General features: G+C 39.9%; 1 protein-coding gene across 1 annotated transcript; it reads left to right on the top strand.

Moving 5' to 3' along the window:
• The first annotated feature begins 870 nt into the window (after positions 1 to 870).
• nrsn1 (neurensin 1) lies at positions 871 to 12,494 on the top strand. The gene is made up of 6 exons (XM_080472101.1): positions 871 to 1,037; positions 7,660 to 7,775; positions 8,089 to 8,181; positions 8,330 to 8,448; positions 8,798 to 8,985; positions 10,311 to 12,494. The coding sequence occupies exons 2-6, from the start codon at positions 7,677 to 7,679 to the stop codon at positions 10,412 to 10,414; spliced, it is 603 nt and encodes a 200-aa protein (XP_080328227.1). The 5' UTR covers positions 871 to 1,037; positions 7,660 to 7,676; the 3' UTR covers positions 10,415 to 12,494.
• Positions 12,495 to 13,565: the final 1,071 nt, after the last annotated feature.

Here is a 13,565-nt window from a genome sequence, read left to right on the forward strand (position 1 = left end):
ATGTGATGGGTGGCCATGTGTCTGTGTGTGTTTAACCTGATGGGTGGACAAGCTTCAAGATGTACCCTGACAATTTACTTTAGGACAGCAAGGATCGACTTTTCTCCATGATAGAAAATAGAAGAGAAAAGAAAGTCCAGCTGGAAATGTTTAATAACATTGTTCCAGAAGAAAGAATAATGGAATAAAAGATTAAATAGGTAAATAAAATACATACTGTCCATGTAGCACAGCTTGATAATAATAATTACAATTACTGACCTGGGTTATGTGTGCAATATGTTTGGAAGGTCAAATTTATTATATAGATCCAGATAAAAAAAGAAGAATAAGAATAAGAATAGGTCATCACTTCATGATGTATAATGAATAAAAAAAAAAAGGTCCTCATTTTGTATCAAACTGTTTGTTCTTGAGTCCTGATGCTGGACCGTCTCTTGAGGTCAAACCTTATTGAGGAGGGACACTGGTGGTGACTAACACTTCCTTTAACAGGTTACGTCAGAGCCAAGAATAGACCAGCCTGGAATGTGACTGGAATTCCTGATAAAAGTGTGAGATGTACTTCAATGTGCACCTACTGAGGTGTGATGTACATGTCCTTGATCTATCTATCTATCTATCTATCTATCTATCTATCTATCTATCTATCTATCTATCTGTCTTCCATTCACTGTCTCATTGATTCATTCATGGATATCATTCTGCTCTACTACTGGTCTTCCAAACCTTTCTGACTGCCTGGTTATTTATATTCTCCTCTGAATCATAGCCTATATTGTCATGGTAGAGGCGCATGCGCAGTAAAGAGCGTGAAATGTGAATCATCGATGGAGAAAGAGACAGGAGAGAGAGAGAGAGAGAGAGAGAGAGAGAGAGAGAGAGAGAGAGAGAGAGAGAGAGAGAGAGAGAGAGAGAGAGAGAGAGAGAGAGAGAGAGAGAGAGAGAGAGAGAGAGAGAGAGAGGTGACTGTAGAGTGATGGGACCCGGCTGAGGGAGCAGCAGCGAGTGATCACTCTCCGAGCTGCTAATGACAGGTAAATAAACATTTTTATTTCAAATATTGCGATAAAGCTTTCAGAGCATCGCCGCCTTGAGGCTTTTCTAAAGAGCGTCAGTGTTTATTTCCAGTGTCGCTCCAATCCGTGCGCATCGTCCGTTTGCACATCTGGATCATGTTGCAATACATTCAATATCTGGATTTAACTGCGTGACATTTTCATTTTTATATTTTGCAGAGCTCAATTACTCCAAATGTGAATTCATAAGCGTTTTGGGCGTTGGTAACTTAATGTAATCCAAGTAAACTTAAGCCACATGATTGGACTCAGATCATGTTTTTTTCTCTACGTTTTTTTTTTTTTAACTACCTTATTCTCAGGTGATGATCTGATTCAGTCATATTGCATATTTAAAGTGCACCTGTCTTGAAGTATGACTGAAACGTGCGTTGTGAGTGTATTCGTCCTGAGGATGGGGGGTTGGGAAGTGGGAAGACGGTCGGATGAGGTTTGTTTTCAGACTGGCGTCACACATTACGTCTGTGTGTTTTCCTGCTGGGCTGAGGAGGGCAGGATGGCGGCTAATAATGGCGCTCAGGCTCCAGCGGCTCCTCGGGCGCGCTGTTGGCACGGAGACACTCCACCGTGCGTCATTTCACTGATTCAATCATTTCAACTGAGAATTCACATCCAGAATGCAGCTCCCGCTGCACTAACCTGAGAACAGCCCCGTTTTGTTTGATGTAAGAGGTTGGCTTCTATTTTGTTTGTTGCTGCTGGTCTTGGATTTTGTGCGTCAAAGCGATGCAGGAATAGAAGCTGTGGGTTGTTTTTTTTAGTCAGAACTTTGAACTTTTTTTGTGTGGAAGTACTGGTTGAAAACCAATTTACTTACGTTTGAGGAATTTCATGTGGGGTGTCAATGAAAGTGAAGGGTAAAAACTAGATGGATTTTATTAGTCAAAGTAATGCAAAGATGACACATACTTTCGATACCGGAGGCCCTACCTGCAATCAGAATAATGTCCCACTTTTATATGTTAAGCTCCTCCCTTAGATCCCCCCCCCCCCCCAAACTCTCATTCTCCACACGTGTTGTCGTTATTTTTAGAGAAGGCATGAAACAAAGTATTTCTACTTGAATAAATGTACTTTAATGGTGATGAATAAACTTTTTTTTTAAATTAAATTTAGGAGTGTGCTACACATTTGAAATTAAAGATTCATTGTCTATGTCATTAGGCTGTTTTAATAGAAAGCCACAATAAATTAATGACAGACTAGACGGAATCAATTTGGTATATATAGATAATTGTAAGATTCTAATTCAAAGCGGTTTGATGGAAAATGAGCTGTTAAATTTCCCTTTTTTTTCCTTTTACCATTACTTGATTTTCCAGACAGCACATTACTTTTTGCTCATTACATTTTAGCACAATTATCTGTTTTCCTTCTTTCTTCCTAAAAAAAAGTCCTTGTGACTATTTTCTTTTTAGCATCCATGGATCACAAGTCAGAGTGACAGTGAAAGGATTGTATCAGCTGAGGGGAAACATTATCAATCCTGAAGCTGCAGAAGTTCACAAATTGAATCATTTTAGAGTTTATTGAGCAAGTTACACTGAAAATGGATGGCAGCACTTTTCTGAGTCAAAAAATGGAAAGTAAATGTTTTGAAATGAATTCATTTATAGTTAAGTAATATGAAATCCAGCCTTTATTTTTTTTTGGTGTACTTAGAATTCTGAATTCCAAATATGATGCTATGAAGTTCAATCATTAACTGTGTCATTACTTATGGCTGAGCTTATTTACCATACTTGCTAAAAAAAAACCTACCTAAAGATTTTGTATGAATAAAATTCAAATCTTATTTTCACCTATTCTAACTTTGACGTTTTCATTTTGTACTGGAGTATATCTCCAAATCTGCAGCTTAGTTCTGAACTCAGATAAATATGTATTTCTTTTTATGGTAACAAAGTGGGTGCTTTTGCCAATTCTGGTCATTTGTTGGTTCAATGCAGGACTTCCTACGTTTTCAAACCATAAGATTTTTATTATACCAGTTTTCCTTCAATCTTTTGGGCACATTTCTCTGATGAGACTTTTTCAAAAACTGTTTCTCTGAACATTATGGAGGGCTATGGAGAGTCTCTCACCCAAAACACTGACTTGTAGTCTTTACTTCAGGGATTTAACTGATGTTGTCAAAATAACAGATCAGCTGCTTTATCACCATCATGAATCTTCGAAATGTTTCCATCACACAAACATATGCTTTGCTCCACTTGTATCAGAAAAGCAACAAAATGTGTATAATTATTTTCACATTCAGCTCCCAGGAGAAAGTCAAAGCATGTTGGTTCAAGTCAAATTGTCTCACACACATACATACACTTACAATCTACATAGTAAACATAATTTAATATCTGTATGTTATATTTAGTGAAACAAAATATTCATATTTGAACTCAAACTGTCCTCAGCAGCTTTCATATTTGGACGATTGTGATCTGAAGATCATTATAGTTTAAGTGTCAAGACACTGGTACAAGTCATCAGCCATCATACATTTTTCGGTTTGTGTATGTGAATCTGATAGATTCTGATAAGTGAACTAATCGCTTTGCTTATGGTTCAAATTATAGATGTCTGATCAGCAGTTGAGAAAAGCTCAGTGTTTTCACTTAGAATCATTTCATTTCCTGGTCACTGCTCCAAAATCCATGTTGTGATTGTACAAACCTACAGAGAATGGTGCAAACTCCCTTTACAGGCTTGTACCATAACATGTGCATCTGGCTCAAAACAACAAGAAAGCCAAACATTTTGTGAGAAAACAAATTGCACTGGGATTGGAACTAAAGGTTTTGCCGAGGTCATTTTCTTTTCAGGAACAGAGAAAAGGATTTTAGAACATTTGAACAGCTTCTGGGACTTAATAGCATTAAAAAAACAACAACCAAAAAACAGTTCTTGTGTTGGTTAACTGATTCCAATGTGAAATATTTGGTCTTAATTTATAGTCTGCAATAGCTGTAATTGTTAAACTATTAGTCTCCATTACACTCATTATAAATCCAGCTTAAAAATGCGTTTTTACCAACTTTCCCTGCCATGTATGTATGTATGTATGTAAGTATGTCTGTACAAAGAACAAATAATGCCAGTGAAAGCTATCCTTTCCTGCATCCCCATAACCATGCCACAATCCTATCCATACAGCACACACACCAAACATACAGATTTCATCTCTAAATCAAGACTGAAGGCACACAGACACATTCTGAGCAAATCAATCCAAAAACATCCCGGAACACACTTCAAACCACAGCTTCAGACCATTCACGTTGGCTGCTGTCCCAACACACCTACAGTCAAGGAAATTGGCTAATTCTACAAAATCTATAACCAATAGTACGTCTGAAAAGGTTTGGTTATGATCTAGAATTCAATGTTGTCTGCATCTCTTTAAACTAAATGAACATTTACCCAGAGTGGAAATATGACCTTGATGCAAATGCTGCAGCTGTTAAACATCATCATCACTCTGCTATTATCATATTATATTTTTCATCATTTGGTTACGGGATGAGTATTGTTTCAAGCCCGCGAGCACACAGAGTCTTTGTAAGATCTGGACAGAGGCTGTTCCTGACAGTCCTGAGCAGGTGCAAATTAAGCGATAATGTGATTAAACACAAGGTACTACGGAACTGTGTGTCTCATTATACTAAAATATTCCACGAGTCATGCTTCTGCTACATTACCTGGCTGTGGCCCTGACACATCCCTTCTCCTGTGAGTATTTATGTTTGGTAATTTGTCGACGTCAGACGCTGCACAACATCTTTTCTGAACATCCATCAGCTTTGTGACCCAAACATCCTCAGGGGGGGGGTGTTGCTCTGACAAAAACAGGCAGAATAAAATGACTTTCCACCAAACAGCAAACTTTGATGCAGCATGATTATTACCCACTTCAATAATCACTTAATATTATTTATACTGACTCTGTAGACATTTACACAATTTGTTTCCCAGAAAATTCCCCCAGATACAAGCTCTCTGCACGATGTGTGTAACCAACGTCACTTTATTAGGGATTACATCACCCGATTGATTTCCTTGATTTACATGGCTTTGCTGATGAACCAGAACGCCAATTAAGCCTCCATTTGTCATGCGAGCCATAAGATCACACAGCGCTGCTCTGGAACCATAACGCAGTGTGAGTTATTGCTTGACTGGGATTTGCATTGCGACTTTTTTTTTTGTTTGTTTTTTTAATCAGTCGACATTTACAAGCAACATTGCCAACAGTGCAATCAATATTTCATTTTCATTTTGGTTCCACAGTCCAACTCTATTGTGTGAAACAGAAACTTGTGCTTGGAGAAACACAGAGCTTTGTCAGTGCATGTATATCGGATTTTGTTGGGATATTTATCACTGGATTAACTACGAGAAAACAATGCTTGTGTTTCTTGTCAGCAAAGCTTGTACAGCGAAGGACAAATGAATGTGATCACTGAACAGAATTGTCATTAGTCTGCTTTTTAAAAACACATGTCGATAGATGTTTTGATATCTGTCAATGTGTAATGTGAAAGATATTTATGCCTCAACATTTTTTTTTAACTGAAAGCTACTTCAAATTTACTGAGACACATGCAGGGAGTACTTATTACAGACTGACCAAATATTTAGACTTTTATGTTGTTAGTATTGGAAACTATTTTGAGAGCATGCCCTATGAGCTACTCATGTAATGATGTAAAAGCCCTCGACGGGGGGGGGGGCAGGAAAGAGACACAAACTGTAGTACAAAACCTCGGAAATACGTAACATCAGCCTACAAACTAAAGATAGATACTTACTGCATTCATCACAATGTCAGAATAACATCTGTGTAGAATGTTATTGGTAACTCACATCACATTTCACTCAGTTTCAGAAATATTACAAAAGGAGCAATGTTGCAGCATGACAAACACACCTTGATGCTTTTAGAGAACGGGGTTACCATTAGTCAGCTTGCTCAGGTGTCACTAGACATTACTCCATCTTATCATATAAACACAAGCAATGTGATCATAGAACATGAACGTACATTTGCCCTACAAAGCCACCAACTACTACAAGAGGCTCGTGCCCAAAAATGATCAAGTTCAGTGAAAAATGCAGTGAACAACTGGAAGATGATTAATTGGAGGAAGGATGTACCCTTCCTATGTCTCACCCATCAGTACCACTGGTTTTACCACACAACACAAACACAAGATTTAATAGAAAATAAACTGGAAAACATAAAACTACCTGAAGAATGACAAAATCAAAAGCAACAAATATTTGTTCTTCTGATCCTACTTGCTCAGGTAGTAGATACAAGTAGAAGTGCCCACTATTTCATGCATCACATCCTTGTGAGCTACTGAGGCGCCGCATTGGCGACCAATGTGTAAGAAATTCTCACCATGGACCGAGCCAGCACTAAGTCTGTCCAAAGCCTGTGGTTGTCTGTATATCTCTGACAAGATTCAATATGCATTATGTAATTTGCCTGTCGGTTTACGGATCCATCTTCATGGCCATGTTATTGATATTGCCACTGGGAAGGGAGAAAAAAAAAATCCATCCTTCCTTTTTATGCCACTTTGACAGCAGACTAAAGAGAACACAGAACGTATTGCAACAAATCAATGGTCTAAAGGTGAAACAGAAAATTCTGAAACTTTGCTGTCTGCGCTGAAGCTTATATAACTGCAGAGTTCAGGCTGCAACTAGGTGGTGATCCTGGATCCATAAACAACGTCACCAAACCTAATGTAGCCTTAAAACGGCTGCAATCAGGGCGTTTCTGGCCTTAAAAAAAAGAAATACTGTACATCACCCATGAGCCAATGTCATATTGTACGCAGTATATCACAAAAATGTGCAATGTCGGCAGGCAATGAAGGCAGGTACTGAACAACCTGTTCTACACATAAATCTATATAGTAGGTAACGCTAACAGATACCAGCTTATATTCAGGTGATTCTTGGGACTGAAAACACAAAAACATGATATGATAAATATCAAAACGTTGAAATAACCTCTTTCACAAATTGGAGAGTGCCACATATTGCTTTCATCACAATGCACAGAAACAAAATGTTTGTTTGTTTTTTTTTCTCCCACGAAGCTCAATATAAAGGGATGAATCTGTGCATGTCAGCAGTCTCTGCACTCAGCTGGAAGTGTAATATGTCATGGTTTATTTCCTAGCAGCCGACAAGAAGAACGCTTCATTAATCTAGATGTACTGAGGCAATGTTGCCCGCAGCACGGTGTTACATAACTTTCTAGCAATGTGTGCGAGGGGACGTGATTGTGTGTACAAACATGTAAATGTGTACTACATGTATATCTGCGTGCACAACAATTATGCCCAAGTGAAAGCTTGAAGCAGTTTGTCCACAAACTGTGTGGGTGGTCTCTTAAAGGGGGGGTGGATTCATGCATTCATTCATTCATTTGTGCGTGTGTGTGTGTGTGTGTGTGTGTGTGTGTGTGTGTGTGTGTGTGTGTGTGTGTGTGTGTGTGTGTGTGTGTGTGTGTGTGTGTGTGTGTGTGTGTGTGTGTGTGTGTGTGTGTGTGTGTGTGTGTTCTCAGGGAGACAGATGTGAAGGATGACTTCATGCACAGAGATCTGTGGGTCAGACTACGGAGAACAAGCTCAAGCCAGTGGAAATTGCCAGCAGTATGGAGTCCGATCCTACCTACACCAGGTAACAGTCGAACACAATGATGCACAGAGGAAACAATAAGGAGCAGCCGTGGCTCAGTTTGGACAGCAAGGCTGCGGGTTAGATCCCCCCCCTCGTCACCTTGCATATATAGCAAAGTGTCCTTGAGCAAAGAATGGAACCATGAATTGCTCCCAGTGGAGGTTCAGTACCTTACATGCCAGCCGTCACCACCAATAGTAACAGTCTTAATACTTGATGACTGCTGGAGTCGCATTGTGTGAAGGTGTGATTCTGTTTTTTGTTATATTATTATTATTATCATATCTTCATGTCTTGTTTATCCTTCATTCAGTTTTACGAGGAATGCACAGCTTCTATCTGGGAACGTGACGAAGATTTTCAGATTCAGAGATCGCCTAGCAGGTGGAGCTCTTTACTCTGGAAGGTGAGGCTAAAATCCATCTCATACTTACTGTTTGACAACCAAAAGAGCCAAAAACCTACACCGAATACAGTGTTTGCGTTTTTGAAAATCCCTCCTCAGATTTGCATCACTCCTGAGTCTCTCTGACTTGAATTCTTTTGTGCTCCAGGTCTGTCTCGCGTTCGGTGCCCTGATCATGCTCGCAGGCCTAATTGTTGTTTTGGTGGGTTATGCCACTCCAGCCAGGATTGAAGCGTTCGGTGAAGATGACCTTCTTTTTGTAGACAGGTAGAGCATGTTCTATGAAACTGGCCTTCAAGCACGAGCCGGAAAAAAAACCGATGTCACAACATTTTCCTATTTGTTGAGCTCGTTACACTTTCAGCGTTTCTTACAGGCTCTCGCCTAGTCTCATGTCAATCCATTCATTCTTGAATTCTTACTCTTCTTGTCTTGTTGCTTTTATTGTAAAGTGCTGTTGCTTGAAGTAGCTCCCTATATATACTTGCTATATATATATAAGGAAACTATTGATCATACACCATATGATAGCAAATATACAACAAATGAAGTGAACAACTGATAATGTTACTCTATAGAAAGCTTCTTCAAACTAACTGTCTCCTGTTTTGTGCAGCCATGCAGTCAGTTTCAACCGTGCGCTGGACGTTTGCAAGCTGACGGGCGCCGTGCTGTTCTGTGTGGGAGGCACCTCCATGGCTGTGGGTCTCCTGCTGTCTGCTTTTGCCAAAAGCTACTCCAAAGAAGAATTGTATCTGCAGCAGAAGTTTAAAGAGAGGTTGGCAGACCTGCATGCAACAGTTGGTAAGGCTCCACTCTCCCGCTAGATCTCTGGGCAGAAGGAAGATTACTCGCACAAAGAGATTGGTTTCTCCACTTTCATTTTGAGGGAAACGTGCTTGTGGGCAGATTATGGACAAACAGGGATGGGGCGATAATGCCATTATCTCAATGGGTGGCGACAACTCGTGACGGGAGAAATTTGAGAAAATATGCGGAGTTGAACCATTTTCACTTCGAACGAGATTGAATTATTTCAACAAGATTCACATGGCTCAAACTTTTGCTGTTTGCCACTGTTGTCTTGAAACTGATGAACAAATGTTGTGAATCAGGGCTACAACAATTACCAGACAAAACAAAAGAGAATTATTGCCCATAAGAATATGGGGCTTCTCCCCAGACATCCTCACCAGTCAGGTAAAATGGAGCTCAAAAGCTGCTCAGTGACGACCAGATGGACACCCTGAAAGCTAATTTGCAATTTCAGGTAGTTTCCTGTTCTCAGAAACCAAATTAAGAAGAGTTTGAGGCGTGTTTAACATACCCTCCGCGACAACTATGAGAACATTTTGTTTAGAAATTGAAGTTGCACATTTGCAAGAAATTGCGAGTCACGGGAGGAAACAACTGTGAATCCTTCGAGTTCCAAATATAAGGGTGACCTCTCTTTTCCCAGGTACGATAAAACACCATAGAACAAAACTGATTTTGATTGAATTTTGAAACTCCGGTAACCGGACGCCAATGCACCCATTGACACATGCGTGCAAATGCACGTGCAATAACACAATTTTGCATTATTTCTACTTGCTTGTTGCATACAGTTGTAGATACAGTTCTACAGTCTCGTGGCATAGATCTCCTCTCTCGCCGAGTTCACTCCAACCATTGTCGCTCTCATGCTCACATAGAGCATCATCCTCGCTGTCATCTGATGCATTTAAGATGCAACATTTTAAAGCCTTCCAATGGAAGAAAGAAGTGTATATTCACTCCACAATTTGTTTTAAACCAAGCCCAATTGTTTTGCTCCCTTGACAAGAATAACTCCCAGAGCCCCCGATGCATACGTCAGTGTTTTTGAAACTTCAGGAATGGGTTATTGTGTGATATTTGTGATAAGAAAACATACGTTTCCATGGATTTACTTGTATCCATACAATATGCTAAATCCAATTTCATTCCTAACACCTATACTTATAAAGTGACAGGCTTGTTCCTGCCGCTTCACAGTGGAATGAAACGTTCCAAAAATAAGGTTTTTGTTGTAAATGAATTTGTTCTTTTTCAGAGTAAAAGTGGTGTGGGTTGTTGCCTTGCAAGCGCACTAATTGCTCATGTTACAGGTACTCCGATCATGAGAGCTCCAACACCTGGAGAGGGAAAGGTGCCCGTCACACTTTCTAAAGTCCAGAACATCCAACCAGTCACTACAAAGTCAGAGACCTGATTCCACCGGAGGCGTAAGAAGAAGCACGTGTATGGACTGACTGGTGTGCAGACTTTGTAAGTGTGTGTGGGTGTGTGTCTCTTTTTATGTGTGCAGTTTCTTTTTTTCTCCTCTTTTCAAGAAAGGTCAGCTTACATGACAGATAGTATTGGTTATTTGTCTTTATTTGCCGTGCTTGACATTAAAGCAGGGCTTCAAGGAGTTGGTACAAAAGAACAAAGTTTTCTCCCTCTCATTCATGTTATGAAACTCACAATTATGTAATAAAAGTTCATGCTGTTTTTGTCAGAAAACAATCTGCGGGAAGAAAAGAGCAGCATCGTGGTTCACAGTGCTTCTTTTTTCTGTCAAGAGGCCTCACATTTGATGAAAGTGACTCTTCTCTGAATTGATCAAAAGTAGCACCGAACAATCTTCATCTCTGCCTCGGGGGAAAATCAGTCGACGGTTTAGCGCTGCTTGTATGTACAGAATATTTGCCTGTTTAAGTGTGTAATTGTTTGTCCACTCAAGAGAGCTGTCAATCATGACATGAAAGTTCTCGTAAGGCTGCTGCTACTTTGCCCAGTTCCACACGAGTTCAAGAGTCGACACAGATTTGAATGCTGAAATGTCGACCCTGATTCGACACAAACACTGATTAAAACAGACCTCAAGGGCAGATTTACGCTGACATTTTCATCTGCCTTATTAGCCTTCTGACCATGTTTCTTTCAGTAAATCCTCAGACAGGATCAATAGACAAGGGCAGACAGACAATGGACGGCGCATTGAGCGAGGCGGAACACAGAGAACAGCGTGGCCTGTCAGATTACCATCCAGATTTGACAAATAAGGCACTCATCACGCTTTTTGTGTTTAGAAAAGATTCTCTTTTTCAGACCTGAACACGTACCGCTGACTTTTTTTTTTTTTTTGTTCTCCTCGTGGCAAAAATCGAGCTTGTACATTGTTGTCGGCTAGAAGTTAGAAGCTGGCGAAAATCAAGACAGGAAGAAAAGGTGCGGAGAGGCAGCAGCGAAACAGACGGGTTATATAACAGGCGGATGACAAGAGCACATCCCACACTCCAATGAGACATCAGCCACATCGTGTTTGACAGCAATCACTGTGCTCACGTCATGAATCAAACACGCTTCAGATACAATAACTGCCGTCCTGGTCCCACACACAAAACTTGAAAATGCATAGGTTACTACACTCAGTTAAACATTGCAATGTTTGATTCTGTTGAACTGAAGAAAATCATCGAAGCCTTTGGAGAGAAGTTGTGTAATTTACATTAAAGACGTGATGTTTGTTTTGATATATAAGAGTCTCAAGTTCACGCTGTGTAACTGTACAAGCACAATTGGTTTTTATTGGGCCTGTGTTGCTGCTTTTTTTTAAAGACGCCGTATCTGAATGGATTTTACTGCCAAAACCTTGTTTCTTTATTTTCACAGAAATGCAACAGTTTATAGTTTAAAACAGTCACTGCAGGAGTTTCTAACCAAGTGCCATCAAGCTAAGCACCTCCTGTTGTACACGACTGCCGCTGGTCTTACAAACTACATCTCATGTTCACTTTATGACTTAATGAACTGATATGCCACGTACCCTCGTGCAAGTTGACCTTTTAATATAGACTTTTTACTTTGGAAAAAAAAAGAAAAAAGAAATCTATAATTTCATTTCAGCAAGATTGGTCAGATACAACACAAACATGTAGCTAGATCTATAAAAAGAAGACGTTCTCAAGAGTCTCACTATACTTCTGAGCTGGAAACCTACAGTACAGAAAGAAATAATCAAGTTGTCAAACAAGCTGCTGTTGGGGGGGGGGGGGGGGGGGGAACAACCCCTCCAGTATGATCAAAGCTATAGCAAGAGATCAGTAAATGTCTTGATTTGTAATTCCATGCTGTTCAAATTAAGTGACTGATGTAACAGTGGATTCCCCCAGTGAATTAAGTTGTACGCCGTATTTGTTAAAGCTCTGATTGGATGGAGGAACAAATAGTATATTAGTCTCTACATGTACATACATTATGTCTATTTTTCAAAGAACACAATAAAACTGACAAACCTGCAGCTCGACAATTGTGTGTTGATTGTATTTTGTCCCCAAAACTGCTGTATTTGGTTGCTTGCTGATAGCTATGCCTTTTACATTACACTCATTATTACATTAAGGCTCCATTGCAATTCTAGATACTAAACTGCAACTTTTATAATGAACAGAGAAAGTAAATAAAAAAAAAAAACCCTAATAAATCACATCAACAGTTACATTTATTAAAAGTGCATCCTGTCTTAATTCTGGCAATGTAACATTTAAATTTTCAACATTCAGGGCTTTGAAGACATATTCTCTGTTCAAGAATAGCTTTTAAAAGACAGGATTCACTGTGAAGCTAAACGGCTAAGAAGCCCACCCACACACCCACCCACTTTGGGAGCCACTGGGTTAATTGGGGTCTTAAAGCCTGCAGGTGTGACTGAGTACCGGACTGCTGACCTATACAGGGTGTATCCTGCCTGTCACCCAATGTCATCTGGGACCGTCAGCAGCCGTCCACATGGATGAAGGTATAGAAAATGAATTTAAATCATGGAGTATGTTGTCAGGAGGATGCTCTGATTATTGATATTTTATTCACAATATTGACAACAGGAAGATAAATTATTCTCGGCTGTCCAATGAGACGGTATTTTCTTATATCTTATCTTAATATTTGCCACTTATTGTAAATCCAGATTCCAGTTAAACAGCACTTAGACTTTTAAATGCATGCATGTACAGGGTAAGTGAAATGGTTTACATGTTATTGCTTTAACTGAAGAAAGCCAGAGAGAGGATTTATAATAAAGCCTGTCCAGAAGGTAAGACAAAATTGATGGCCACTCCAGGAATAGCATCGTCAGGATCATCACCTTAACCAGCCAGGCCTTATGACTCACAAACACATTCCCGCCCCCGCTGCCTCTGCTCCACTGTGTTTTCCCCCCCTCTCCCTCTTCCTCACCCTTCCTCTCACCCAGGTTTCACGTGTCCCTTAGGACGGTGACTCACCAACACATTGACTGTATGGATCCCAATTTGAGCAGCTGCAGGGATGGGGGGTGGGGGAGAGACAGAGGTCATCATGAACAGAATGAGATCACAGCT

Source organism: Lipophrys pholis (assembly GCF_963383615.2).
Source record: "Lipophrys pholis genome assembly, chromosome: 9".
NCBI lineage: Eukaryota > Metazoa > Chordata > Actinopteri > Blenniiformes > Blenniidae > Lipophrys > Lipophrys pholis.